Genomic DNA, 27,898 nt, shown 5'->3' on the forward strand with positions numbered 1-27,898 from the left:
TGTGTGTGTGTGTGTGTGTGTGTGTGTGTGTGTGTGTGTGTGTGTGTCTTTGTGCACATACACTTACCTTCCTGATCTCTGGGGCAGGGCAGGTTGTAGTGACTGGCAGGGGCTGGTTGTTCAGTCTACAGCCCTCATTCCAGACGCATCGGTGGCCCAGGTCCTCTCTCCCCATGCACTGGGAACAGTCCGTGCTCCCCATGGCACAGTTGTAGACCTCCACTGCAGCGGGAGAGACCAGGGTGAGCACACGAGCCACAGTCACCCATCCCAGCCTGCCTGCCAGCCCCAAACCAGCCCCAGTCCCAGCCATCATTTGTCTGCATGAGCAACAGGCATGTTGCGCACTGTCTGAGTCACAGGGACATTGGCTCTGTGCCTGAAGACTTCCCAGAAGTACTGGGCATTCATTCCCACCGAAATATAATTTAGCACTTTGGGGGGAAAAAAGGAGCAATCTGGTCAATCTTTGTTGCATTTTTCAAATTCTTAGCATCCACGTGGGGATCTCTGTGGCTCCCTTTGTCCTGCTAGCTGTACGATCACACCAATGGGCTGCCTCTGAGGCTTTCTATGGCCCCCACTGCCTCAGTTCCTCCACTTCTGCTCCTGTGTCTCTCCCTAGCTTCTTTAACTGTCCAGGCCATTCCCACAACCAAAGCATACCGTTATTGAACAATGGGAATCTTTTGGACCCTCTGTGTAACTCTATGATTCAGCTTTGTTTGCCTACATGCCATTCCTCATACATGACACTCCCAACTCCATGCTATCCCCCATTCCTGGGACACTGTCCTTCCTCACCTCTGTCTCCTGGCTTCCCTCAAGGCTCAGCTCAAATCCTACCTTCTGGAGGAAGTCCACCCAACCCCCATATCCCTAAGGCTCTCTAAATCACTAGAAAAACTTTATGAAACAAGTTGTTGACTAATTCTCATTAAGAGGCCAAGTGCATAATCCACTTTCATGGGAAGTGTTTGAATCTAAAAAATGTTCACACCCTCCAATCTCATCATGGCAGGAAGGGGAAGCCAAGAAATCAATCATAAGTTGCTCTGATGAGATGGCTTTGCCTTCAGTTCTGGACTAAATTCCTGGTGGCCATTAAACAACTCTTCTAAGGCTTCAAAGGATCCTAGATCTATAGCTCAGAGACCATCTAGTGGAGTGGCACAGATGAGGAAACTGAGGCCCAGGGAGGTTAAATGAGTGCCTTAGGACACAAAGGTAACAAGTGTCAGGGACAGGCTTTGAGCTCAGGTCTTCTGACTCCAGATCCAGGACTCTTTCTACTTTACCACCGTGTTTCCTTAATTCGCTGGTATTTGGCTACCCCCAACTCTTGTTAACCAGATTATTTCCCCCACTATTCAGCTTTTAGAGGAAAGAGGAAAATAACAATAGAAGCAGGCAGATTTTCTGTGACTCATTCAAAAGAATGACTTCCAGGGCATGTGTTGGATCCAACCCAACATTAAATCTCTTCTCCATCTCCTTGCCCATCCTGGGCAGAGAGAATAGAAGATGTTCATGCTGGGGCCCCATCAATAAGGCTAGATGCCATCAGGGTCAGAAGACTCTGCTGACTAAGGCAGGGATGGAGACTCAGGCATTTTAGAAAATCTGGCTCTGCTTCTCCCTCCCACCCCCCAACTGTTGGCATTCCCCAAAGTTCAATACTTAGCCTTCTGTTCTCTCTTGCTAAGAGATTACATTCTCCACTCTCACAGTTTCAACTATCACTTCTAGATGAATGAGTCCCAAGCCTACATCTCCAGGCCTGGCCTCTCCCCCTGAGCTGCAGGCTTTTATTTCCAATGGCACTTGTGCACAGATCCATCTGTACCTCAAACTCCATATGGCCCAAAATAAACTCACTGGTAGACTCTGGAGAGATGGCAGCTGTATATGGGGCTGGACAGGGGGCTCACAGCTGCCCCGAATTACCTTCTGGGCCATAAAAGAATAGTAGGACACTCTTTGGATCTGGTCACTGGTAGAAGAGGAGCCTGATTCTGGTAACAGAGTGTGTCGTAAGCAGAGTTTGCACGTGCATTGGTCAGAGATTTTGTGTGGAAGTAAAGAGTGAGAGATTGGTTAGTTAACCCAAGTGAGCACAAGTACCAAGCCTGAGTCAGGACATTAGAGAAGGGTGAGTCTTGTGTATGGGAGGGATGGGGGAATTGTTTGGGGGCTGATCTTTGAGTAATCAGAAGGTAGGTTTTGAGCCTTCAGGCCACAGAACTAAAGGCCCATAGACTGAGAGCTGGAAGGAGCCTTAAAATAATCTCATCCAGGTCCATCATTTTATAGATGAGGAGACAGAAGTCCAGGGAAGCTGTGACTTGCCCAAGGTCATACAGGTAATAAGCATCAGAGGGAGGATTTGAATCTTGGTCCTCTGACTCCAAAGCTAGCATTTCTTCCATGGTGCCACACCACCTTCTTTCTAACACTTAAAACACACCTTAGAGTTTTGCCTTACAGATTTTCTCTCCCCTGTAAGACTGTAGGCTCCTTAAGAACGAAGATAATTTGATCCATCTCCCTATCCCCCAAATTGTCTTGTATACTGTATGCACTCAATAAATGTGTGTGGAATTATACAAGTATAGCACCTTGAACAAGGGAGGTAATAGTCATGCCTCCCTCATTATTCCTTCATTAAACATTTATTAAGCACCTAAGCTCCTTGAGGGTATGGACTGCCTTTGTAACTCTGGGTCTTGGCCACTTGTTTTTCTGGCCAAACACCTGGGTCCAGAGGAGAAAGTGAGGCTGCTGACTTTGCACAGCCCTCCCTCACTGTAATCCAATTCACTTGCATGTCATGGTACCCCCTCCCCGATGTCACGGTCCTCTTCAAAAATGAAGGACAGACAACAACAACGAGGTCTTAGCACAGTCCTTGGCAGATGCTAAGCCCTTAATAAATGCTTATTTATTAGTTGACTGATAGTCCTACTGCCCTGGTCAGACCCCAGTTGGATTGTGGTACTCAATTCTGGGTTTTCCATTTTTAAGGCTCAGTGACAAATTCAAGCATGTTTGGAGGACAGTGATGCAAGGTCCAGAAAGGATGACATGAGGACCTGTTGAGAGCCTGGAGGAGAGAAGACTTCCAGGGGGTGGGGTCACTAGAGGACTGTCATATGGAAGAGACAGTGGGTTTCTTGTATGTGGCTCCAAAAAGTAGAACCACAACCCATGGATAGCAATGACAGGGAAACAGATTTCTCATTAGGGGTAGCCAGGTGGAACGGTGGATAGAGAGCCAACCTTGAAGTCAGGAAGACCTAAGTTCAAATCTGGCCTCAGACATTTGTAGCTGTGTGACCCTGGGCAAGTCACTTAACCCTGTTTGCCTCAGTTTCCTCATCTGTTAAATGAGCTGGAGAGGGAAATGGCAAACCATTCCAGTATCTTTGCCAAGAAAACCCCAAATGGGGTCATGAAGAATCAGACATGACCAACTGATTAAACAACAACAAAAGACTTCCCATTACCGTAAGGAATCAGAGCTGTTCCAAATTGCAATGGGCTGCTTTGGTGTTATTAGAGGTCTTCAACCAGAGATTGGATTCCACCTTTGGGGGAGAATGCCAAGGGGATTAAGCACATTGGGAGATAGAGTAAATAAGGTGGTCTCTACGATTTCTTCCAATTCTGAGATTGTGGTGGGGGGAACCTTTTGATCACCCCCTCAGTTACCCAGAAAACTCAAATAACTGGAATTTACTTGTGTCATTTTGAGCATTTGGTTAACTGAGATCAGATTATACTTATTTTCTGCAAGTCTTAACTCCCCTACTAGCCTGACAGCTCTCTAAAGGAAGGGACTCTTCTAACCCAAAGTGGGCTGAGAGCTTCAAGGGAAAAAATGTCTTTAGAACTTTGAAAATGTAGGATTTTTTTTCTCATTTTCTCAGTGAATAAATAATATGAATAAGGCTCAACAGTCATTTTTATGCTGATCTTCTCTTACTTAAACATTATTCACCTATTGCCTAAGACTTACAGTTTGCTTTTCCCAACTCTCAAATGTAGGGAAACTAGTTGAGGGCTTTATTTAAATCAACCAATTTTACAGAAACCACGAAGTTCCTGTTTGGGTGATGAGAATCTTAGAGCTCAAAGGGACTTTGGTCATCACCCAGATCAATGCCTTCATTTTAAAGCTGAGGCCCAGAGCAAGGAAATGACTTGTCCAGGGTCACTCAGCTAGGCTGTGGCAGGGCTGGTGCTTAACTAAGGTCCTTCAATTCCTGTTTCAGAAAGTGTTGGACTGGAATCAGAAGATTTGAGTTCATGTCCAGGCCTCAATATATCCTAGCTGTGTGACCTTCAGCAGATCACTTCCCTTCTCAGAACCTCAGTTTTTTCATCTGTAAAATGGGAGGAGTAATACCATCTATCTCATAGGGTTGTTATAATGAAAGTACTATGTAAACATTAAAGGATTATATAAATTTGGATCATTATTGTTACTCCACTTCTTAGGGCTTATGTAATAAGTCCTGGATAGGTAGCAATCTGCATTGATGGAGGGAGTGCCCACACCAGAAGTTTCCTACACTGAAAAAAAAAATCACTGCTTCAATGAAGATGAATTTGTGTGCCATACTATGTTGTCTTATTTAAGCTATATCTTTTAAGTTTTAAGACGTTGGTAGGAGAGTATCAGATTTTCTCTAAGCTCTTTTAACAGGATCTAGTTCTTTCTTTTTCTTTCTTTTTTTAAAAAATTATTTATTTTTGACATTCCTTTAAAAAAAATTGAGTTCCAAATTCTCTCCCTCCCTTTAGCCCCTCCCCCACCCACTGAGAAGGCAAGCAATATGATATCAATTATATCTGTGAAATCATGTAAAACATATTTTCACATGAGCCATTTTTTTAAAAGCAAGAAAAATAAAGTGAGAAAATTATACTTCAATTTACATTCAGAGTTCATTAGTTCTCTCTCTGGAGGTGGATAGTATTTTTCATCATGAGTCTTTTGGAATTGTCTTGGATCATTGTATTGATCCGAGTAGCTAAGTCTTTCGTAGTTGATCATCATTACAATGTTACCGTTACTTTGTACAATGACTCCTGGTTCTGCTCACTTTACTTTGCGTCAGTTCATATAGGTCTTCTCATGCTTTTCTGATACCATCCCGCTTGTCATTTCTTATAGCACAATAGCATTCCATCATAATCCCACATGACAGCTTGTTCAGCTATTCCCCAATTGATGGGCATCCCCTTAATTTCCATCCATTTCTGTCATAACCTCACTTTATTGTCACTTGTCACTTCCTACTGGATAGTTCTTTGTCTAAAATCCTGACTGTGCCCAGGACAGGGGTCTAGGACATAGGGAGGATGTTCAGTGTCAGCTGTCATCCGCCTAAGGGACTGACTCCCATTCTTCCACTATGACAGACGGCCATGGCTGGCAAGGACTGACTCTTTGGTTGAATTCTTCAAAACATGCCCAGAAGTGAATGAGTGTGGGGGGCATCCAATATGATGCCTGTGATTAATTAACATCTGCTGAGTGGCAACAGTATGCAGGGCGCTGTTATTTATAACGAATCAGTTTTGCCGAACAGAATAAATAAGTAACAATATTTTGCGTTTCAACAGTATTTTCAATCTGACAACTTTAATTCCCCAACAAACATTCCCAAGGAAGCCTCCCTATTCACTAGATTGCTTTAGTCATTGGGCCAGGGTTTTGTAATGTATTCAGGTCCTATTAGACCACATTTAATCAGTAGACATGTTGGCTTCTGTGGGAATTGCTGTATTTCCTGGTCTTTTGTCCCCAAGGTAGGCCTTGAACTGCAGTGGGAACCTTCAGTTTTGGGACCTATTTTCCATGGTACAGTAGGACATACACTGGCTCTAGGGTCAAAGGACTTAGGTTAAATCCTGTTTCTGGTACTATGTTGTTGTTCAGTCATTTCAGTTGTGTCCAACTCTCAAATGGGGGTCCATGACCCCATTTGGAGTTTTCTTGGCAACAATACTGAAATAGTTTGCTATTTCCTTCTCCAACTCATTTTACAGAAGAGGAAACTGAGGCAAAGAGGGTTAAGTGACTTGTCTAGGATCACACAGCTAGTCACAGATTTTTAATTCAGGTCTTCCTAACTCCAGGCCTGGTGCTCTATCCTCTGAGTCACCTATTTGCCCACTTACTATGTAACCTTGGCAAATCTCTTAACCTTGCTGGGCCTCAGTTTCTTCATCTGTAAAATTAGGTGGTTGAACTACATGACTTGTAAAGGCCCTTCCAGCTTTAGATGTGTAGGTTTGTTTGTATTTTTTGGGGGGAAAGGGGAGAATGGATGTGTTTTTTTAAACGGCACCATTGGGTATTTCCTTCATTGCCTTCCTCTGAAGGGCTCATAGCTTGACTGTGATCTTCAGTCTCTGAGGAAGAATTTCATATTTCTACCCAGAATCCTTTTTATTAGATTTTTTTAAGTCCTATGACTTCACGCAAGTTGACAGGGTTATGAGTGTATGGACGGGTGGGATGGGGTGGCTTGATGGAGCAGTGACTGGGTCCCTGCATCTGTGTATGTGTGTGTGTGTGTGTGTGTATACACATATGTTTATGTGTGCTGGTGTGTGAGTGAGTATGACATTCCTCATTCTCCCCTTGACAGTGTCACACCTTTTCAGGAGCTATTTCCCTGAGCAAAGGAGGACGGAACTAAAAAAAGAAACCATCACCTCATACCTGTCATCTTCTCAGGGCTGTCAATAAATCGGTCTGGTTTACCCTTTAGCTGAAGGTTTACTGGGAAAATCTGGCTCCTTTGAGGGGTGTGAAGCTGGAGAGGGAAACACAAAGTGGAGAAATCAGATCAGGAAAAGGGGTCACTCTGGTGATTAAGGCACAGATGCACACACCCACTCATGGAGAGACACATGTACACAGTTGTGCACACACCCACACACACAGGTGCTCATGGGCACGATGCCCACTCGGACCTGCTCCCACACACAATACACATGTAAATGCTCACTGATAGACACACAACAAAGGGCATGCATCCAGTTATGCCTACAAGCATACCAGCCCTTATGTACACACACACACGGGAACATATGTGTCTAGGATTCACATATGCCATAGCCACATGAGGCCTGAAATCCACAGAGGTCAGTCCCACCCCTCTCAGGAGAGCTGCTCCTCTGCCACCTAAGGCAAATACCAGGATATTGGAGACAGGGTCTCCTTCCTGACTTCTGCAGAGACCATCAAACTGCAGGCAGAGCAGCCCCACATGGTTCTGCATTTGCTGAATTCTAGTGGAAACAGAGGAAAGGGGGAGGCGAAGTCCAAGAAACGGAGGCAAACTCTGGAATTCTCTTTTCTCCAAAGGCCCTCTGGAGAGGTTGTCTTTTTATCCTTGGTGTAATTTCTCTCTCTCTCTCTCTATATATATATATACATATATATCCTATTTTGTTTTGTGTGTATGTGTGTTTTAAACAAAAAATTATTCCAGTCTCTGCTACTTGGGATAAAGCTTCAGAAAACAAAAACCCAAGGAAAAGGGTCCAAGAGCCCCCATGACAACAGGAAGCTGGAAGCCCTCCTTGCCACCTCCCTGCCAAATCCTCCTTGGGTTCATGGGGTTGCCCATGAGACTACAGGGCAAGGAGCGGGAAGTGGAGGGCAGAGATGGAGCAGGGAAAGGGGACCTCGGAAAATGACCGAGTTCGCTCTTCAAGAGTATCCTGGGGAAGGACAAAACCCACACGTTCCCCTTTGTTTTGATTTAACCAGGGGCTCTTTCTCTTTTGGCTGAGCCATCTGGGTGTAGGTCCAGCTCTTCTAACCCCCAAGCCCATCCACCCACTCAGAACCTTCCCCCCAAACAACTCCCCAAGCCTTCCTAGCCTGGGAATGCTTGTCTGCGTTGGGCTGAGCAGATGTTCCAGCCCCAAGGCTGGCTCAGGACCTCTTACTATACACCTCTCAGGGGCAGGCATCTTGGGCATACTTGAGAGGAGCAGAATGGGGAGGAAGGGAGAAAAGAGGTAATGAAAGCAGAGAAGGTGGAGAGAGATTAATAGCATAGAGGGAAGAAGAGAGGGAGGAAAAGAGGAAAGTGGGGAGGGGAAAGAGGAGGGAAAGAGAGCACAGGAAGAAGGAAAGAAGCGAGAAGAGAAAGGGAGACAGAGACAAAAGGACGGGGGAAGGAAGAGATTGGGGGTGGGGACAGTGAAGCACTCGGAAGGCCAGTCCTCCTCTGCTCCCGTCTTACTTTGAAACAGCATTCCAACCTCCTTGCTGCGGGGGAGGAATGCGGACCTTTGGGAACTGAGCTTCCAGCCCCATCTGGTGAAGGTGGAGGGTGGGTGTGAAGTCCTGTCTGAGCCTCCAGAAATTGCAAACACAGATGGTCACCTTTCCTTTTCTTGGGCCCTCTGTGAGCTGAGAGACTGAGGGAGGGAGGAGAATGGGATATACTTCCCATATTATTAACTTCACTACTCCGGAGTAAGTCAGAGTACATCCACCATTAAGAACAGTCCCATCCTCACTACCCATCACACGAAGCATGACATGGACAGCACTGCTGGGGTCATTCAGTGCATTCTCCTGTCTCTGGGCCTAACTGTTCTAAAAATCACTGCAGACCCATAACTTGTCCTTGGTAGAGTAAGATGGGCTAAAAATCTGGACCCAGGGTCTTCCAGATCTTGTCTACCTCCAGGCTTTTTTTCCAGGGTCTCGGGAGTTTTCCACTTGGGGCCAAAATCTTATGACTTTGTTACTTCCTTTCCCACCAGGGCTAAGATCATAGGACCAAGAACCTGAAGTCACCTTGGAGAACATTTAGACAAGGAAACCAAGGGCCAAAGTGGGAATAAGGGTGGCATGTAGGGGTATGTTTTAGCTGGTTTGGACACTTGTCTTTGGTGCTAATGTTGGGGGGTGGGGAGGAATAGTGAGGGAGTGGAGAGGTGAGAGAAAGAAGGGAGAAGGGAAGAGAGTTACCAACCTAGTTGGATTTATTCCACTGGTCCCTGAAGGACAAAGGTCAATGATGGTGGATGACAGACGAGAGAAGAGATAACAGATCCGTAGGCAGCCTCCCCATCCACATCCATGAGGACCCAATGTCAATGGCTTTATATGAGAACCCTCTTCTCTAACTTACCACGACTTGGCTGCACTGAATTTCTGAAGCATTGACCCACGTGGCCTCAAACGTCTCATCGCTTCCGAAGTTGCAGGCCAGAGACACACCCTAGAAGGAGACACAATTGAAGAGTGAGGGCTCTCCGGCACATGATCAAGTATATTAGTCCCTTGATTTGGGTAGATACCAGAAGGGGGCTGGGGTGAGATTATTGTGAGAGAACTACACCCCTACCCTTCTCAAGAGCCCAGAATGACTGCCAGCTGCCTAAAAAATAAACCCTGAAATTCAAGGACATCTATACTCTAGCCTCCCATTACCTCTCCAACTTTCCCACTATGACCCCATAGGTTAAAGGAGAGATAGCATGGTACAGTGGGAAAAATGGTGGATTTGGAGTCAAAGGATCTGGGTTGGAAAACTGCCTTGGACATGATTTTTTGTCTTGGGGGCCAGGCTTCTTTGTAGTTCTACAGTGTTCACTTTTGATTGCTTTGTGGTGGTTTTTTCCTTGTACATCGTTGAAGTCATTGTGCATATTATTTTCTTGGCTCTGCTTACTTCACTCTGCATCAGTTCATGTAGATCTTTCCACATTCAGCATATCTTACAGCACAGTAGTGTTCCATAGAATTCATATATGACGATTTGTTTAACCATTCCCCAATCAATGGGCACTAACCTGGTTTGCAATTCTTTGCAATCACAGAAAGTGCTGCTATAAACATTTTGGTACATATAGGGATTTTCTTTTTATCAACAGCTTCCATGGGGTATAAGCTTAGGAGTGGAATCTCTGGGGTCAAGGGGTATGGATGTTTAGTCACTTTATCGGCATAATTCCAAATTGCTTTCCAAAGTGGTTGTGGTGATTCAGAGCACCACCAATAATACACTATTGTGCCTAGCCTCCCACAGGCTCTCCAGCATTGACCCTTCTTATCCTCTGCCATTTTTGCCAATTTGCAGAATGTGAGATGAAACCTCAGGACTGTTTTGGTTTGTATTTCTCTTATTATTAATGATTTGGAACATTTTTCCTATGGTTCTTAAGAGTTTGCAGTTTCTTTGACAACTGCTGTTTATATCCTTTGTCTATTAAAGAACAGTTTTTATCCATGTACGTATGTATGTATGTATACATATGTAGGTGGTGTATATATGCATACCATGTGTATATACATATATGCACACACATATATATGCCACACACATATGTATATAAGTTGTCTACTATGTACCTTGGATACAAAACTTTTATCTGAGAAATTTGATACAATCATTTTTTTTCCCCACTCAACCACTTTCTTTCTTATCCTAGGTGCAATAATTTTATTCGTGTGGTAGAGAACCTGAAGCCTCGAGGCCACATGTGGCCCTTTAGGTCCTCGAGTGCAGCCCTTTGAATGAATCCAAACTTCACAGAACAAATCCCCTTAATAAAAGAATTCGTTCTGTAAAACTTGGACTCAGTCAAAAGGTCACACTCGAGGACCTAGAAGGCCACATGTGGCTTCGAGGCCACAGGATTCCCACCCCTGTTTCAATCTCAACCTCTCTGACCCTCAGTTTCTTGATCTACAAATTGGGGAGAATAATACCTGTAGTACCTAACTTACAGAGTTATAGGGAAGATCAAATAAGAACATATATGAAAATACTTTGCAAAATTTAAAGCACTATATGTCAACTGTTGTATTATTGTAATTGTTACTATCATCTACCTGTATGACCTTGGGCAAATCACTTTACCAGAATGGGGCAGTGGAAATAACACAGGATTTGGAGTCAGAAGACTTGAGGTTTGAATCCTGGTTATGTTACTTACGAAGTGTGTGACCTTAGGCAGATCATTTAACTTCTGGGAGCGTCAGTTTGCTCATCTGTAAAATGGGAACACTGGAGCATCTGACCACTGAGGTCCCTTATATTTCTAAACAGATGATGTGATGACCTCTCTAGGTCTCAGTTCCGTCCAGAGATCAGACTACATCATCTCTTAGCTCTCTTCCAGCTGTACATGCACAATCCTAGGTACCTTACCCTTTAGACAGACCAATGCTCTGGAGGCACCACACTCATATCCACCTCAATCAGTCAGCCAGTCAGCAAGCATTTATTAAGCACTTTCTGTGTGCCATGCACTGTGCCAAGCTGGGGCTACAACAAAGGGCAAAGGGAATCTCTACCCTTAAGAAGTTTACATTCTAATAGAGGAGAAAACTCATGAGTAACTAGGGTGACCCTAGGCAATTCACCTAACTTTTTGAGTGCTGGTTGTCTGCTATGCAGGCTAGAGACAGAGTTGATGGAAAGTGCTCTCAGAGGGGAAGGCATTGTTGGTCATCTGTGTGACTTGATTCATATGGTACTTCCTGTCTGGAGCACCCTAGACTCTCAAGGAATTGCGAGATGACCCCACTAAAAACGATTCCCTTATGTCCCTCCCCCTCATTTTTACAGAAGAAGAGGTACAGAGAGGAGGAAATGCTTTGTCTGTGGTCACACTGCTAGTAAACAGTAAAGGCAACAGATGACACAGTAGATAGAGTTCTGGGCCTTGAGCTCAGGAAGACCCGAGTTCAAATCCAGCCTCAGACACTCACTTAACCTTTGTCTGCTTGAGTTTCCTCATCTATAAAATGGGGATGACAACAGCACCTACCTCCCAGAGTTGTTGTGAGGATCAAATGAGATAATATTTGTAAAGCACTCAGCCCTGTCCCTGGCACATAGTTGGTGCTAAATAAAATTCTTATCCCCCACCCCCCACTAAATAAATTCCAATGGCTTCCTATCATCTCCAGAATCAAATATCCAAACCCATGTCTACTTGAGACAGAAACAATTTTTCTTCTCTCCCCTCACTTATCTAGTTCCTCCTCACCCTTCCAGGCTCAGCTCGGCTCAGCTCAGCCCACATTGATCGGTCCCCTTTTTTGAACAACTACACTATTCTGATGGGGGGGAGGCTGCAATGTTAGCTCTCTGCCTGCCTCACAGACATTCTCTTTTCCATCTAGCCTCGCCCACCCCAGCATTTATTGACAAGTTTGAAGATGAGTCACTCAGTAAATATCGATTGATCGAGTTAATTTAGAAATGGAGGCTGAGGTCATCTAATGACTAGTCCCAGATTTGGGGATCTGTGGTGTGGATCCTCTTTAATGCTTTTCCATGTCTATGGGGGAACAAATGGGAAAACTGGATTTGAAGATGGAGAGGCTGGAGAGACATTTCTGGATAAAACACAGGAAGGAGCTACAGACAAATGGAGGATCCTGATCTTCAAGAAGGGAAAGGCCATCTCTCTGCCTCTTTCTCTCTCCACCTTGCTTGGAATAGACTCCCTTTCCTTACACATCAGTATCTGCTGAACTCCTTCCCTTCCTTCCAGGACCAACTCAGGCACCCTGGCCTCCCTGTCACAAATACTGGCAAAAGTGATCTCTTCCACCTCAGATTTCTCATAGCACTTGGCCGGGCCCTCCTTTACTGCCATCACCTTGTACCATGTTAATTTGTCCACATGTTGTATTCCAGCCTCACTGAGGGCTGGGATAGTTTCATATTACCTACCCATTTATGTATTCTTAGCCTGAGGCTAGGATCTTTTCACAGAGTAGGTGTTTAATAAATGTTTATTGGACTGGCTCTGAGAGCCAAAGAAATCCAAGAACTGGATATTAGATTAAAATGGGGTGGGGGGGAGCAGGACAGCAGAGATGGTCCCAATCCCACTGAAACAGTTCACAAAAAATGCATGGTCCATGTTTTCTCCACCCTTTAAGCCTGTTATCTTCTCAGGCTTCCAGGCCACACTGTAGTCCTCCTTGGCTTCTCTCTCTCTTCTCGGCACCATGCACCTTCCCACCTGCTAGCCAGGCCTTAGCCTCATCAGCTCCAAACGGGAACCGTTGGGGTTTGCCTGGAGTTAGGAGGGGAAAGGCAGCATGTTGCAGGGGATAGAATCTGGCCTTGGAGTTGGGAAGACCTAAGTTCACTTCTGATTTCTGACATCCTGGGTCTGTGTGAGCCTGGGTGAGGCCTCAACATCTTAGTGCCCTAGGTACCTCTGTAAGCTCTAAGTGGTGGTAAGGTGGGTACTTATCTACATTGACAGAGGGAGTTCCCAGACTGGAAATTTCCTATGCTAATGCAATTACAAATCTAGCTCATCTCCCCAGAGAAAAATTAGGCAAAATGAAAAAATATGATGTAGAAATAATAGGAGGGAAATAATACACATTAATATGTGTGTACATATGTATATTTAATATGTTATATATTAGGCCTATATAACATAACACATGTATACATATGTCATATATACATTATAGGTGTATATATAAATTATAATATATTGCATACATATTGTGTTCTTTAGTCATTTTCAGTCATTTATGACTCTTTGTGACCCCATTTGGGGTTTTCTTGGCAAAGAAACTGGACTGGTTTTCCATTTCCTTCTCCAGTTCATTTTACAGATGAGAAAACTAAGGCAAACAGCATTAAGTGACTTGCCCAGGCTCACACAACTAGTAAGTATCAGAGGCCAGATTTGAACTCATGTTCTCCTGACTCCAGGACTGGCACTCGATCCACTGTGCCAACTAGCTGCCCTATGTGTGTATATATATATATATGCATAATATAAGTATATCATACTATAGTTATATTACACATATAATACGTTATACATATTGTATAATTTTTATTCCGTGCATATATGCATAGGCACAATAGACATATATGTATTATATGTTAAAATATATTATGCATATTATACCTATATGCATATACATTAAAATGATAATATATGTATGCATATGTTATCATATAAACACATCTATCAATCTATCTATGTTCTATCTAATCTATCCACAGTCTTCCAGTTCCCTACTTTCCCCTTATGTGTATACCTATGTGAATGTGTACATCTATGTATACATACATATACACCTATGCATACACACATGCATATATATGTGTGCACACACATAGAGATATACCTTCTTAGCTCTGCCTGTCCAAATCTTCTCTATCCTTTAAGTAGTAGCTCCAATCCTCACCTCCTTCAGAAAGCCTTTCCTGACCACTCCAGCCTAGAGAAGTCATCTTTCTCTTTTCTGAACTCCCAGGGACTTAATCACTGGGCCCTGGGTCGAAGCTAGCCCAAGTCACAATTTACCTTTGTGTCTGAGTTTTTCTTGCCTCAGAACCCCAGGATGGCAGAACATTAGCACTGGGAAGGGACTTCTAAGACCATCTCATCTAACCCCTTCCCTTTACAGAGGAGGGAAAATAGTCCTAGCCAAGGGAAGAGCTTTGTCCAAGGTCACATTCTGAGTTAGTGGCAGTCAGGATTAGAACTCAGGCCACCAAGTCATGTGCTCTTTTATTAGGTCCAACACAGTCTCACACCTCATCCACCTTCCCTTGCAATGACTTTGCATACATATTTGTGTCTACTCATAGGTGTATATACTGGTTTCCCCCCATAGAATGTAAGCTCTTTGAGGGCAGGGGTTATTTTATTTTTGTCTTTGAATTTCTCTTGTCTCTTACAATGCAGTAGGTACCTAGTAAATGCCTATTGATTCACTGATTAATACCTATAAGACCTCAGGCGAGTTACTTGATTCTCCAGCCTTAGTTTACTCATCTGTAAAATAGGGGTAACAACCCTTACTTTTACAACTTCATAGAGACATGAGGTGGAAAGCACTTTGAATCTGCTAGCGCCATCCCTCCCATAATAACTTGTATATAACTACTTTGTGTGTGTATAAATTTCACATTTATGTGGCATATACTTTGATACGTACGTGTCTCCCGCATTAGAATATAACTCATTAATAGCAAAAATTGTTGTTGTTGTTTTATTTGTACTTGTATCTCCAGGACCTAGTACAGTGTCTGGCTCATAGAAGGCATTCAATAAATAATTACTGATTGATTAATCTATAAAGTACTGGGTAAATGCAAGCTGTTGATACTGTGGTAGTCAAAGTGAATGAATGAAATCCAAGCATAAGTCTGATTTTGAGCCTACTGGGCTAAGCTTTTGAAGCATTTCAGAAGACACTTGTGTGCAGTCTTTGCTATGCTGTGCCCCAAAGGGCTTCCTGTTTATTCCCTACTCCCATTCACTTCCCTACCAGCAGCCTTCCTCTCAGGCCTGGGGGCCCCACAGAGGAAGCTTGGAAAGTACTTTCTTCATCTTGCTGGTTGCTGATAAACTAGGGGTTGGGGATCGGAGGAGTTGACATCTCAGAAAAACTCCACATCACGGGAGCGACCTGCAATCTGATGGTGTCAGGAAATGTTGAATTTCCTTGCAGTTGCTGACATGCAGAGGTCTTGTGCTCAGGCTTTGCAGAGAGGGACTGACATCATCTGCTGCTGGCTGGGTCCACCCTGGCCTGGCTACTTTCAGAGCTACCGGCCAGGCGGCCTGTAACATAGTAGGCACCTAGTAAATGCCTACTGATTCACTGGTTAATATCTATGTGACTTGAGACAAGGTCCTCAATCCTCTCAGTCTTAGTTTACTCCTCTGTAAAATGGGCGTAACAACATTTCCCTTTACAACCTCATCATCCCATCCCTGTCTCAATGGAAGGCTTGCTTTGAGAGCAGTGGGGCTAAAACTGCTCCCCCCCCCAAATTCATAGGATCATGAACTTAGAGATGGAAGGCATCTCAGAGACCATCTAATCTGACCCTTTTATTTTAAGATGAGGAAACTGAGGCCCAGGGAGCGAAGTGCTTTGCCCAAGGTGACATGAGTAGCAAGTAGAAGCATTTGGATCCAGATAGTCTGATTATCTACAGCATTATTCCTTCTTTTGTCCCTTCCTCATCCTTAAGGCCAAACAAATCAAAGATCTGTTGGAAGAATCCGTGGGATCGGAGAAAGCTACAAAGTACAAGCTAGCCCAAGGGCTATTTTTGACTTGCTGATTGGGGTCAGTCTTAGAAGCAGGTCAATTAAGCAGCTCCCTTCATCATATCGGAAGTGAGACGTTGGGCTCCTCCCAGCAGTGTAGAGTCCTAGATTTAGAATCTGGAGGCTTGAATTCAAATCCTAACTCTGCTATTGACCACCAATACCAATGTGGAAAAAAAAAAAGGTATGGGTCTGTATGAAAAAGATTGGAGGGTATAGTGAACTGCAAGTTCAAAATGAGTTAAAAGAGAGATGTGACAGCTGAAAAGTTTAATTCGATACTACATCAAGAGGCACGGTAGTCAAAATGAGGAAAGTAAATTCCCACTATCCTCTGCCTTCAACAGACCACATCTGGAATCCTTTACTGAGCTCCAGGCAACCAACACATTTTAGGAAAAGTATTGACAAGTTGGAGTGGATCCAAGATGCTAAGAGGCCTAGAGATGATGCCATCCATAGAAGAGTGCATTTGTAATGTGAGTTTAGGTCCAACAACTCCCTCATGTAGCAGAGGTAGAATAATCACCCTACTCTCTCTCTATTTGCTACTGATTCCATGTCCTTTTCATCCCAAGATCTGAGACAGTCAAGGGGTATGGTTTGCTTTTTGTTGTTGTTTAGTTGTTTTCTTTTGTGTCCAGCTCTTCGTGACCCTTTTTGGGTTTTTTTTATTGGCAAAGGTATTGAAGTGGTTTGCCACTCCCTGCTCTAGGAAAAAAATGTTTTACTGTTTCCTTATTAATTAATAAAACTGCAATATCCAGCATTAATTAATCAACTACCTCTCAGACTCACCTTAGTTTATTAAATATTATTTATTATATTATATGGAAAAACCTTTTCCTATAAACTTTGGGTCTTCTCCTCACCACTCTCTCAAACTCCCTAATCTTACATTGGTTTAAATGAACATCAAGGTTACTTGTCTATACTATTTATTAATGGTGTAACCAATCAACCAATGCTTTAACGAATTATGAAGACATCATTATTTATAATATGTCAGCTTCGAGAAAATTACAACCAAAGACATCTTTAACTATTACTACAACTGCTCATTTCTCAATTCCGGAAACATTCCCACTATTCATTTGTCTCAGAATACCAATTCAAATCTCTTCTCAAGAATCCTCTATATATTTCTTAGGAAATTAAGGGTTAAGTTCAGTTTTCTCAGGAAACATTCTCTCGATTCTTTTTCTTTGTCCTCTCTTGAGCCATCATAGTTAACAGTCTCTCCAGAAAACTGTTAAGATTCTCAGGCTCCTCACAGACTCCTTATAGAATCACAGGTAGAATGTAACTCCAAGATTTCATTCTAAGATACGGTAACAGTATCTTCCTTCTCTTTGGGTGAGGATATTGAAACTGGTGTTAAATATTAAAGGAGCTGGGGGATGTTTAGCCTGAAGGAAGAGACAGGATTTAATAGTCTTCAAGTATCTAAAGGAATGTCAAGCAGAAAAGAAATTAGGTTTGCTCTGCTTGGTCCCAGAGAGAATACGGCACGGTGGCTGCAAGTTTTAAAGATGCAGAGTATGACATGGAAGGAAAAACTTTCTACAAATTAGAACCATCCCAGTGTCACTGGTGTTAGCAAATTTCCCTTCACTATAAGTCTTCAGGCAAAGGCCACTCATGAAGGATTTTCTTGTTGAAGGGATCCTTGTTTAGCTCCAGATTGGGCTAGTCGCCTGATGAATGCCTTACAAGTTCTTAGGGTCCATGATTCTGTGATTTGGGTTCAGATCTTGGGGTTAAGGGTTAGTTTATTGAATATTATTTATTCTATTAATTGGAGAAACATTTTCCTATAAACTTTTGGTTTCAAAGTTGAGTCTGAATCTTACTTTAAGGTCAGGGTTCAGGTTCAGTCTTGACAGGTTTATTGTTGTTGTTCCTTCTCCAGCTCATTTTACAGATGAGGAAACTGAGTGACTTACCCAGGGTCATATAGCTGGAAAGGACTTGAACTTGGGTATTCCAGTCTCCAGGCCCAACACGCTCTGCACGACCTAGTTAGTGGCCACTAATTTGTGGTTGGACTTGGGATCAATCATTGGTCGTGACTGAGATAGGGCTGAGTACAATATTAAGGTTAACCTTTGGCCCAAGGTAGTAGACCAACCTTTGGCCAAGGTTAAGATGTCTACCAATAGCTGAAGCTAGGGTCAGTGTTTGACCAAGACCGGGGTCATTCTGTGACTATGGAACACAGCAAAATTAACTGGTTCTTGTTGGCTTCACACTCAAAACTGTGGCTCCTGCCATTGGAAACATCAGCCTCAGACAGCACTTAATAATTTGGTAGCACCTCACACTGTGATGGATGACCTAACCCTCGTTATAAGGAGACAACGGCTTTCCCAGAGGCCCCATATAAAAACGTGGCTCTCATTTCAATGCCCACAGCTAATCCTTTATAGTGTTTTCTCACAGTCAGCCAAATAGCTCCATCACAAAACACGGAGCCTGCAATCATGTGCACAATATGGCGGGCTTCCAAATCTGCGACTGGTACCACTAACACATGAAAGAGAATAAGTGTGGTACTGGGAACTGGCAGCTAGGTGTTGCAGTAGATAGTGCGGGGTCTGGAGTCAGGAAGACTCATCTTCCTGAGTTCAAATGTGGCCTGAGACACTTACTAGCTGTGTGACCCTGGGAAAGTCATTGAATCCTCTTTGCCTCAGTTTTCTCATCTGTAAAATGAGCTGGGGAAGGAAATGATGAAACACTCTAGTATCTTTGGCAAGAAAACCCCAAACGGGGTCACAAAGAAATCAGACCTGACTGAATAATAACAACAGACTTTGGAGATGCCTGGGTTCCATTTGAAGACATCATTCATTGTATGACCTTAGGCAAACCAGTTCACGTGATTTGTTATAGTGGACAGAGCTAGATGTGAAATGAGCAAGGCCTGATTTGAATCCTGTCTCTGACATTTACTAGCTATGGGACCCTGAGCAAGTCTCTTGAACTCTCTCAGTCTCAACTTTCCTCATCTGGAATATAGGGGAGTATCTGCAGACTTTGTTACAAAAGACTGTTGTAAGGATGAAATAAGACCATTTACATATAGGATTTTTTAAACTTTAAACTGCTACATAAATGACAGGTGTCGATATTAACCTCATTCTGCTTTTGTGTCTCCATCTGCAAATTGGGAGTGATAATATCTTCCTTTGGAGGCTTGTCATGAGAATCAAATGAAATGGGAAAGAGTACTAACCTGCTGTGGTCTTGGGACAGTACCTTCTCCTCTTGGAGGCTAGAGTTCTCTTCTATAAATAATTGGGGGAGGGCAGGGAAGAAGGAAGGGTTTATAGATGATCTCTTGCCCACTACTTCTCAGAAATGTCCATTTTTTTAGAGAATAATGTTGCCTCCGTCAGTAGAAATTGTCCAGCTGCCACAAAGTTAGCGGACACCAGGAAGTGGAGGTAGCCTTGTACAATAAAAGTATGGATGAGGTCGCAGGAAAAAAAAAAAATGAATGTGATTAGCGGCCTTAATGCTTCCTGGAACTCAGGCCCACTTACTATGTGGGTAGGGAGTCTGAGAGGCAGTATGTTACAGTGGCCATAGGGGCTGGCTTTGGAGCCAAGACTTGGGTTTGAATCTTGACTGACATGTATGAGCTATGTGACCGTGAGCAAAGTCACTGAACCTTTCAGTGGCCCAGACAACCGTCAATGACCATAAAATATAGATGGTTTTGTGAAGGGCATTTCCACACCAGAAGATCTCCACACTGATGAAATCACAGGTCCTCAACCCTAGCCCATTCCTGGTCTTGGCAGGTCTGAGAGGGAAAGCACATCTTCCTGTTCCTAATTTTCTACAAGTCTACAAGATAATGTACATGAAAGCATTTTGTAGTATGGGAGGGATTCTATGATGTGGGGGCTCTTAGCTATAGAATGTTCCCACACCTTTGGAGAAATGACTGGGCCCACCTAGATGATGGTAGAAGCTGCCATGGAGCTCAGAGAAAAGCACATTGGAGTTGGGGGGTTAAAGACCTGGGCTTTGATTCCTAGTCTTGTTACTCATTATCTGTGTGACATTGCTCAAATGGGACCTTCCTGACTCAGTTTCTTCACCTGTAAAATGAGTAAATGGGTAAATGATCTCTAAGGACCCTCCCAGCTCTCCATTGTGTGATCCAGATCGTGTAATCCTGATAATAATAGATAACATTTCATTTGTATGAAGAGCGTATCCTAGGCGCTAAATTATGGTAAGGGGCTGCCAGATGGTGCGCTCCTAATGGAGTTTCAAGGAGGGGTAATGCCTGGCACAGCTCCAAGACCTGTCAATGCCTCCTGTGCTGGATGCCCTGGACCTGCCCCACTAAGGCCTGGGCTCAGGTAATGCTTCCCCTTCACCCCAACTACAGCTCCCCAACCTTCACAGGCTGGACAGCAAGTGCCTGCTGATGGATCCCTGGGGCCCTCTTGGGAGAGGTATCTCCCTTCACAGTGTGACTGCTTTTCCCAGTCCCTGCTAGAAGCTCCCCGGAGCCCTCTGCTCCATCTGCAGTGGGGATGGGTGGCCGCAAAGAAAAACATGCTGCCTATGAATGTTTTCAGGCACAACGCCTTCTCCCTAGAGAGGCCTCTCCCTCAGAGGCACAACCTCTTGGGGCATGGTGGGGCTGGGTTAGGGAGGAAACATAGGATCACAGGATTTGGAAATGGAAAGATCTGCATTTCCAACCCTGTCACTTTACAAATGAAGAAACGGAAGCCTAGAGGGGATGTGACTTATTTCAGGTCACACAGTTGCTAATTGGCATAGTCTAAATACAGGGTTCTTTCTACTACCAAACAAACAAACAAATGAATGAATAAAGACATAGACCAAAGAGCAGGGTTAGTGCATTAGTTAATGGCAATCTTCAAGACAACTTCTTAATTTAAAAAAAAAAAAAAGATGCCCATTTTCAAATACTCCTTAGTGGTTCTGATGAGATGTTCTAAGTTGTTCAGACTATTTTTTCCTTCTATGCCTCTTAAGAAATAGTAACAAACAGCTGAGGCCATTTTCTTCTGTACCTGCCCAACTTTCAGATCTCTCAGGTTTCTGCTTCTAAGACTGCTATAAGCCCTCCCCCCCCAATGATGACTCATCAAGGGCCTTGAACCGTAGTGGGAGGGAGGGAGTGGAATGTGGGCTTTGCTGCTGCAGGGCTACTAACCCTGGGCACTGATTCAGAGAGAAAGCCTGTGGGAGGGATGGAGCACTTTTAGATTTAGAGCTGAAAAGGATCTTAGGCACCATCTGGTTTAATACTCTCATTTTGCAGACAGGAAAACTGAGGCCCAGAGAGGGTAAGTGATTTGTCCAAGGTCACAGAGATAGCCAAAGGCAAGGTTGGGATTGGAGCCAAGACAGTAAATCCTCTGATGCCAATAGGGTCTTTTGTCAGCTGGAACCAACCCCTCCCCAAAATTAACTCATGAGTGCCCTTCCACCCTAATCAAGAAAACTGGTGGAGTCTGGGGTTGGCTCCTCCACTGCACCTTCTTTCTCCTCTCTCTTCCCCATTCTTTCCAAGAGAAAGAAGGGAAAGTCCCCAAACAGAGAGCCCCAGGTCCAATCAGTCACCAACATCCCTTTGCTATGCCTCTTACTTTCCAAAGCTGCCCCTTATGGCCAACACCCTAATTTTACCTGGAAGTAGGTAGACTGGGCCATATGGGGAGCCAACCCAGGTCTCACTTCTCCCTACTCTCCCAGGACAATAGTCAGGGCTCAATCAATGGCTGGAATCAGAGGCTCAGTCTGTGTCCAGGGTCAAGGGCAAGTCTGTGGTCAGGGTTGGTGCTTGGAGTCAGGGTTCAGTCTATAGAAATCAGGGGCTTAGTCTGTGACAGGGTAAGGGAGTTGGTCTGTGGCCAGAGTCAAGGATGAGCCTGTGGTTAGGGTCAGGGGTCAGGCTTTGGCTAGAACCAGAGGCACAAGCTATGACTGGTGTTGGGGCTTGGTCAACAGCCAACACCAAGGACTCAGTCTGTGTTGGGGTCAAGCGGTCAGTTTCCCAGGGTCCAGGAGGTCCCGATGGCCTTGGGTCACAGAGATCTCCAGATCATTCTACCATTTCTGGGGCCTCTCCTCATAACCATGCGCAGCAGCAACCCTAAGAGCCCCTCTCTCTACCCTCCATGGTGCCACTTACCTGGGAGAAGAAGACAGTGTTGGCCAGTGAGACATGGATGTTCTGCAGGCCTCCTGTGGGCACTGGGGCTAGCAACATAGGCAGGATCCGAGGGCAGTCCTGGCTGTGCTGAAAGAGAGAAGGAGAAGGAGGGCCATGAAGGTCTTTCTTGGGCTTGGAAAAAGTTGGCTCTGGGATGAACCAAAGGGAACCAAGGCAGAGAACAGAACAGCTGGAGGGAGCTCATGTAGATCCCAGGTCCACAGCGTGCACTAAACTGTGCTAAAGGAAAAAGGGGAGAGACAAATAAGACAGTTCCTTGCCCTCAGAGAATTTACATTTCCACACACACAAAACAACTAAAATATAAGAAAGTACATAAATAAACCTCAATTTCAATACTTACTACTATGTGCCAGTCAATAGATATTGGGGGGTATAAAGATAAACAATTAAATAACCTCCCTTCTCAAGGAGCCTACATTGTGCACGGTGAAAAAGCTGAGATTCATACAAAGTAGGGAGTGAAGAGGGTGAAGGAGAAAACAAAGACCTCTAAGACTGTTTGAGGAAGTTGAGCCCAGCTAGAGGGAATCAAGGAAGGCTTTGTGTAGGAGGGGGCACTGGAATCTCGAGAGCAGATAAGATCTAGAAATGAGGAGAGAATACATTTCAAGGATAGGGGATGACACATGGGCAAACATGCAGAGGTGGGAGATGACACCCCAAATTCAGGAAACACTAAGCAGTTCAGTTTGACTAGAAAATAGTGTGTGTAAAGGGGGATAATGTGAAATCAGACAGGAGAAATAGATTAGAGTATTTGTTAAATGATTGCAGCCAAACTGGATTACCAGATTACCTCTAATATATGGTGTGACCCTGAGCAAGTCACTCAACTTTTCTAGGCCTTTATTTCTTCATCTGTAAAGTGAGGGGGTTAGACTCAATGGAAGGGGCCTCCCAACTCTAAGTCTATGCTCCTGTGGGATAGGAGAGAGGTCATGGGACAAAACAGATAAGATATGGCATCAGAATAGTGATGTGGAGCATGGGAGAAGGCAGAGTTGAAGTTGACTTCAAGATTGCAAAACTACATATGTAGAAAGAGGTGCCTTCATTAGGAGGAGGGAAGTCTGGGGGAGGGGTGACTTGGTGGAGGAAAAGATGATGATCTCAATCTTGGACATGTTGAATTTGAAGTAACAGCTGAACATCCCGATGGAGATGTTCAGCATATAGGCAATGATATGGGGCTGGAGTTCAAGGGGAAAATATATGTCTGAATGGACATGGCAACTGGACCCATGAAAATGTAGAGAAGGAAGAGAAGATGGCTGAAGACAGAGCCTTGGGGGATATCCACCCATAGGTTGTGGTCTAGGAGATGGATAATATTCCAGCAATGGAAACTGAGTCACAAACATCCACTTGCCTGCCAGACATATAGCTTTTGATATTCACCGGCACCTCTAACTCAACCTGTCAAAAATTCAACTCAGCAGCTTGCCACAAAATCTCCTCCTCCTTCCAACTTCTGCATTTCTATTAATGACACCCCCATTGTACCCATCACCCCAGATTCAAAACCTCCCAGTCAGCTCTCTCTCCTTGGCTCTCTGCATCCAGTGACTCGCCAAGTCCCCTCAGTTCTTCCATTAATCTAACTCTCCTTTTCCAGGCCTATTGTCATCAGCCTAATTCAGGCTCCATGACCTTAACATTGGATCATGACAATATCCTCCTCTCTTTCTTCCAACCCATTCTATACACCACTGCCAGATTAATATTCCTAAAACATCAACATTATGCCACACCCCTGCTCAAACACCTTCAATGTTCCCTAGTGGATAAATGTCAGACTCATTAGTCTGGCATTCAAGGTCCTCTGCAATCTGGTCTAAATCCATTTTTCTAGACTCATCTCCTGCCGTCTTCTACTTATGCGCCCTTCCTGATCTACTTTCCTTATTCAAATCCTACCCATCCTTCAAGGTCCATCTCAAGTCCATTTTCACAGGATCACTGAATCTCAGAGTTGGGAAGGACATAAGAAAGTATCGAGTCCAACCCATCCTTGAACAGTAGCCCCTTCTAGAACACCCCTAACAAGGGATGATGCAGCATCCACCCAAAGGCCTCCACTGATGGCGGAGTCACTACCATTGAGATAGCCTCTTTCACTTCAGACCGGCTCTCATTGGCCAAAAGATTTCCTTCTAACCAGCTGAAATCGTCTTCTCCGTGACTTTCTACCCATTGCTTCTGCCTCCTGGGCCCAAGCAGAACAAGCCAAATCCCACTTCCTTAAGCCCGCCCTTCCGCTACTCAAAGACAGTCACTGGGCCATCCCCAAGACATCCCTAAATACTGGGCATGAAGGAACAAGCCTGCAAAGGTAGACTGGAGTCAAGTTGTGGGGAACTTTAAATGCTAAGCTGAGGAGTCTGCATTTTATCCAAAAGGCAATAGGGAGCCATTGGAGCTCCTTGAGCACAGGAGTGCCATGATCAGATGTGTTTCAGGAAGATTATTTCGGCAACTGTATGAAGAATGGATTTGGAAGCTAAGAATCGAATTAGGAAGTTTTGCAGCACTCCAGGTGAGAGGTAAAGAGGTTCTAAAACAGGCTAGTGGCCTTGTGAGTGAAGATAAGGGGCCAGGGCAGCAGAACCTGGAGTCCTTGCTTTTACCCTGCTTTGGGTAACTCTGGAGAAGTCACTAAACTTTTCGAGATATCAATTTCCTCCTCTGTAAAATAGTACTAAAAACACTTGTCCTGCCTTTCTGAACAGTGACTTTGGTAATCAGAGAAGATGATGAAAGTGATCTGACTTTGGAAAGTGGAAATCGAGGCACCAAAGTGAGATATACTTATATGAGATGCAGGAAATATGGAGGATGGCCAGTGCATTATGGGAGGGCACCCCTCCCCCCAATCTCTCATGTAGGTCCAGATTGGTCTTCCTAGCTCTGCTCCAGCCACCTTCTGCATGGGCTGTGTCTGCAGGGAGCCCCTCCAGTTCCTTTAATTGAAAATCCATGGGTAATTCCAGGAAAATTTAATCCATATGTTACACTTAAATTGTCAGATGTTGTATTTCAATCCAGGAACTCTGGAAATGACTTTCAAATGATTCTTATTTTTCCCCCTTTTTCTACTTGGAAGCTGAAGATTTAATACAACCAAAGGCACCCAGAAAAGCCGGAAGTGAGGAAACCCTCAATGCCACAGGTTTGGAGCTGTTCCTACATCACAGAAGAAGCTCAAATGGCCTCAGGAATTTCCTGCCTCATTCATTTGTTAATTCAGCAAGTATTTATTGAACAACAATGATGTACGATATTAAAAACAAAACAAAAAGAATGAGATACAGTCCTTGTCCTCAATAAAGATGACTCATGTTTATGGAGGTCTTTAAAGTTTACACAGTGATTTAGTCAGAGTGTTATTATCCTTATTTTACAGATCAGGAAACTGGGGCCCAAGTGATTGGTGCAGGGTCACACAGCTCATAAATGTGGGGGCTGGGACTCATATTCACTTCCTTTGATGCTCCAACCATTGAGTGATCTTTCCAGGGTATCACGCTGACTCTTAAGGACTAGACAATTTCATTAGCTCAATAGGTTGGCTTTCTGAATTTAATGGAGGAATTATCTAAATTTTAGTCATCCCTCAAGACCCATGTTAGATGCCATCTTCAGTGAGCCAACTCTGACCACTCAAGGCCAATCTCTGTATTTCTCTAGTACTTTTTATTGCCTTCATTTCATGCCTAAGCAGAGACTGCCTGGTCTCATAATTTAATGGTACATGTTTTATCTCTCCAATGAGATTGTGGGCTCTCATTAGACTGTGAGTTCCTTGAGAATGATGGATGCCATTTGCCTTTCTTTGTATCCTCAACGCTTAGCACAGTCCCTGGCTCACAAATGCTTAATATGGATTTACTGACTGACCGGGAGGCAGCAATTGCATCTGCCACAGGGGCTGACCCAATCCCTAAGCGGTAGACTGGAATCTCCAGCTACCAGTTGAACATTTTGAACATAGCATGTCCAAGGTGAAATGTATCTGTATCATCATCATCGCTAAAATTTTATAGCACTTACTATGTGCTAAGCATTTTACAATTATTATCTCATGTGATCCTCACAATAACCTTGGGAGATAGGTGCTATTATTATCCCCAGAAACTGAGGCAAATTAAGTGATTTGCCCAGGGTCACACAGCTAGTAAGTGTCTAAGGCTGGATTTGAACTCAGATCTTCCTGACACCAGGCCCTGAGGTCTGTGTACTATGGCACCTTACAGCTGTCCCAATCCCCAAAACTATTCCCTTTCCAAGCCCCCCTATTTCTGTAGGGTGGAGACACCATCTTTCCACTCACCCATGCTCATGACCCCAGCGCTATCATTTACTGATCACTCTCACTCATCCCACAGATCCAGTTACCCAATCTTGTTTCTACCTCCCGCAAACTCCCCTTCTCTTCATTTACATGGCCAATACCCTAGTTTAAGTCCTCAGCACCTCTCTCACCAGGATATTGTAATAATACCCTAATTTGTCACTGCCTCAAGTCTCTCCCTATTTCAATCAATCCTCCAGACAGCGACCGAATATCTGACCATGTAGGGGGAAGTTAGGTGGCTCAATGGACACAGCGTTGGGCCTGGAGTCAGGAAGACCTGAGTTCAAATTTGGCCTCAGACACTTACTAGCTGTATGACCCTGGGCAAGTCACTTAACCCTCTTTGCCTCAGTTTCCTCATTGGTAAAATGAGCTGGAGAAGGAAATGGAAAACCACTCCAGTATCTTTGCCAAGAAAACCCCAAACAGGGACATGAAGAGCTGGATACATCTGAAATGAACAACATGTTGTTATAATTCCTCTACTCCATAAACTCCAGTAGCTCCCTATTGCCTCTAAGATCAATTATAAAACCCTCTGTTAGTCATTTAAAGCCTCTCACAGTCTGGCCCCTACCTACCCTTCTAGCCTATGACACATTATTCCTCTCCATCCACTCTATGGACCAGCCATACTGGCCTATTTGCTATTCCTTACATGAGTCACTCCATCTCTCAATTCCACCTTGCCCTGGCTGTCACTCCCTTCTCACTTCAGTCTCTTCGGAATCCTTAATTTCCTCCAAGACCCAGATTAAAAACCACCTTTTTGGTCCCTCCCTGTCTCCTCATCTCCTAGTACATTCCTGAAGATTATCTTCTATCTACTGTTTTGCATATATCTCTATATTACAAGTAATCTAATAGATTGTAAGCCTCTTGAGGACAGAGACTTGCAACTTTTTATTTGTATCTAGTGCCTAGCACAGAGCCTGGCACATAGTAAGAGCTTGATCAAAGCTTGTTGATCAATTGATTGAAAAGTGAAAAGAGCCCCCACCAGCCATGGAGGCATGAAGTCCCCAACAAAGGGCCAAAGCACAATGCCCAGGCTAGCTCCTGAACCTGGAGCTGGCTGGAGCCCAGCATTGCTCTATGACCAGCAAAAAGTTACACTATTTACCTTCTAAGAGCTGTTGTGAGAAAAACCTTCTGTAAACTGTAAAAAGCTGTAAAACGTAAGTTGTTGTGATTATTACCAG

The 27,898-nt window shown here is 44.1% G+C and overlaps 1 protein-coding gene across 1 annotated transcript in view; it reads right to left on the reverse strand.

Annotated features, from left to right (window-relative positions):
- The window catches only part of PLXND1 (plexin D1), a 200,568-nt gene that overhangs the window by 63,775 nt on the left and 108,895 nt on the right, over positions 1 to 27,898 (reverse strand). The window contains exons 9-12 of the mRNA XM_027863909.1: positions 22,298 to 22,405; positions 9,174 to 9,263; positions 6,737 to 6,830; positions 68 to 222 (exon numbers count right to left, since the gene is read on the reverse strand). Coding sequence (XP_027719710.1) covers positions 68 to 222; positions 6,737 to 6,830; positions 9,174 to 9,263; positions 22,298 to 22,405 — 447 coding nt within the window. The remainder of the gene's footprint in view (positions 1 to 67; positions 223 to 6,736; positions 6,831 to 9,173; positions 9,264 to 22,297; positions 22,406 to 27,898) is intronic.

The sequence above is a fragment of the Vombatus ursinus genome, unplaced genomic scaffold (assembly GCF_900497805.2).
Source record: "Vombatus ursinus unplaced genomic scaffold, bare-nosed wombat genome assembly UNPS02014773.1, whole genome shotgun sequence".
Classification (NCBI taxonomy): domain Eukaryota; kingdom Metazoa; phylum Chordata; class Mammalia; order Diprotodontia; family Vombatidae; genus Vombatus; species Vombatus ursinus.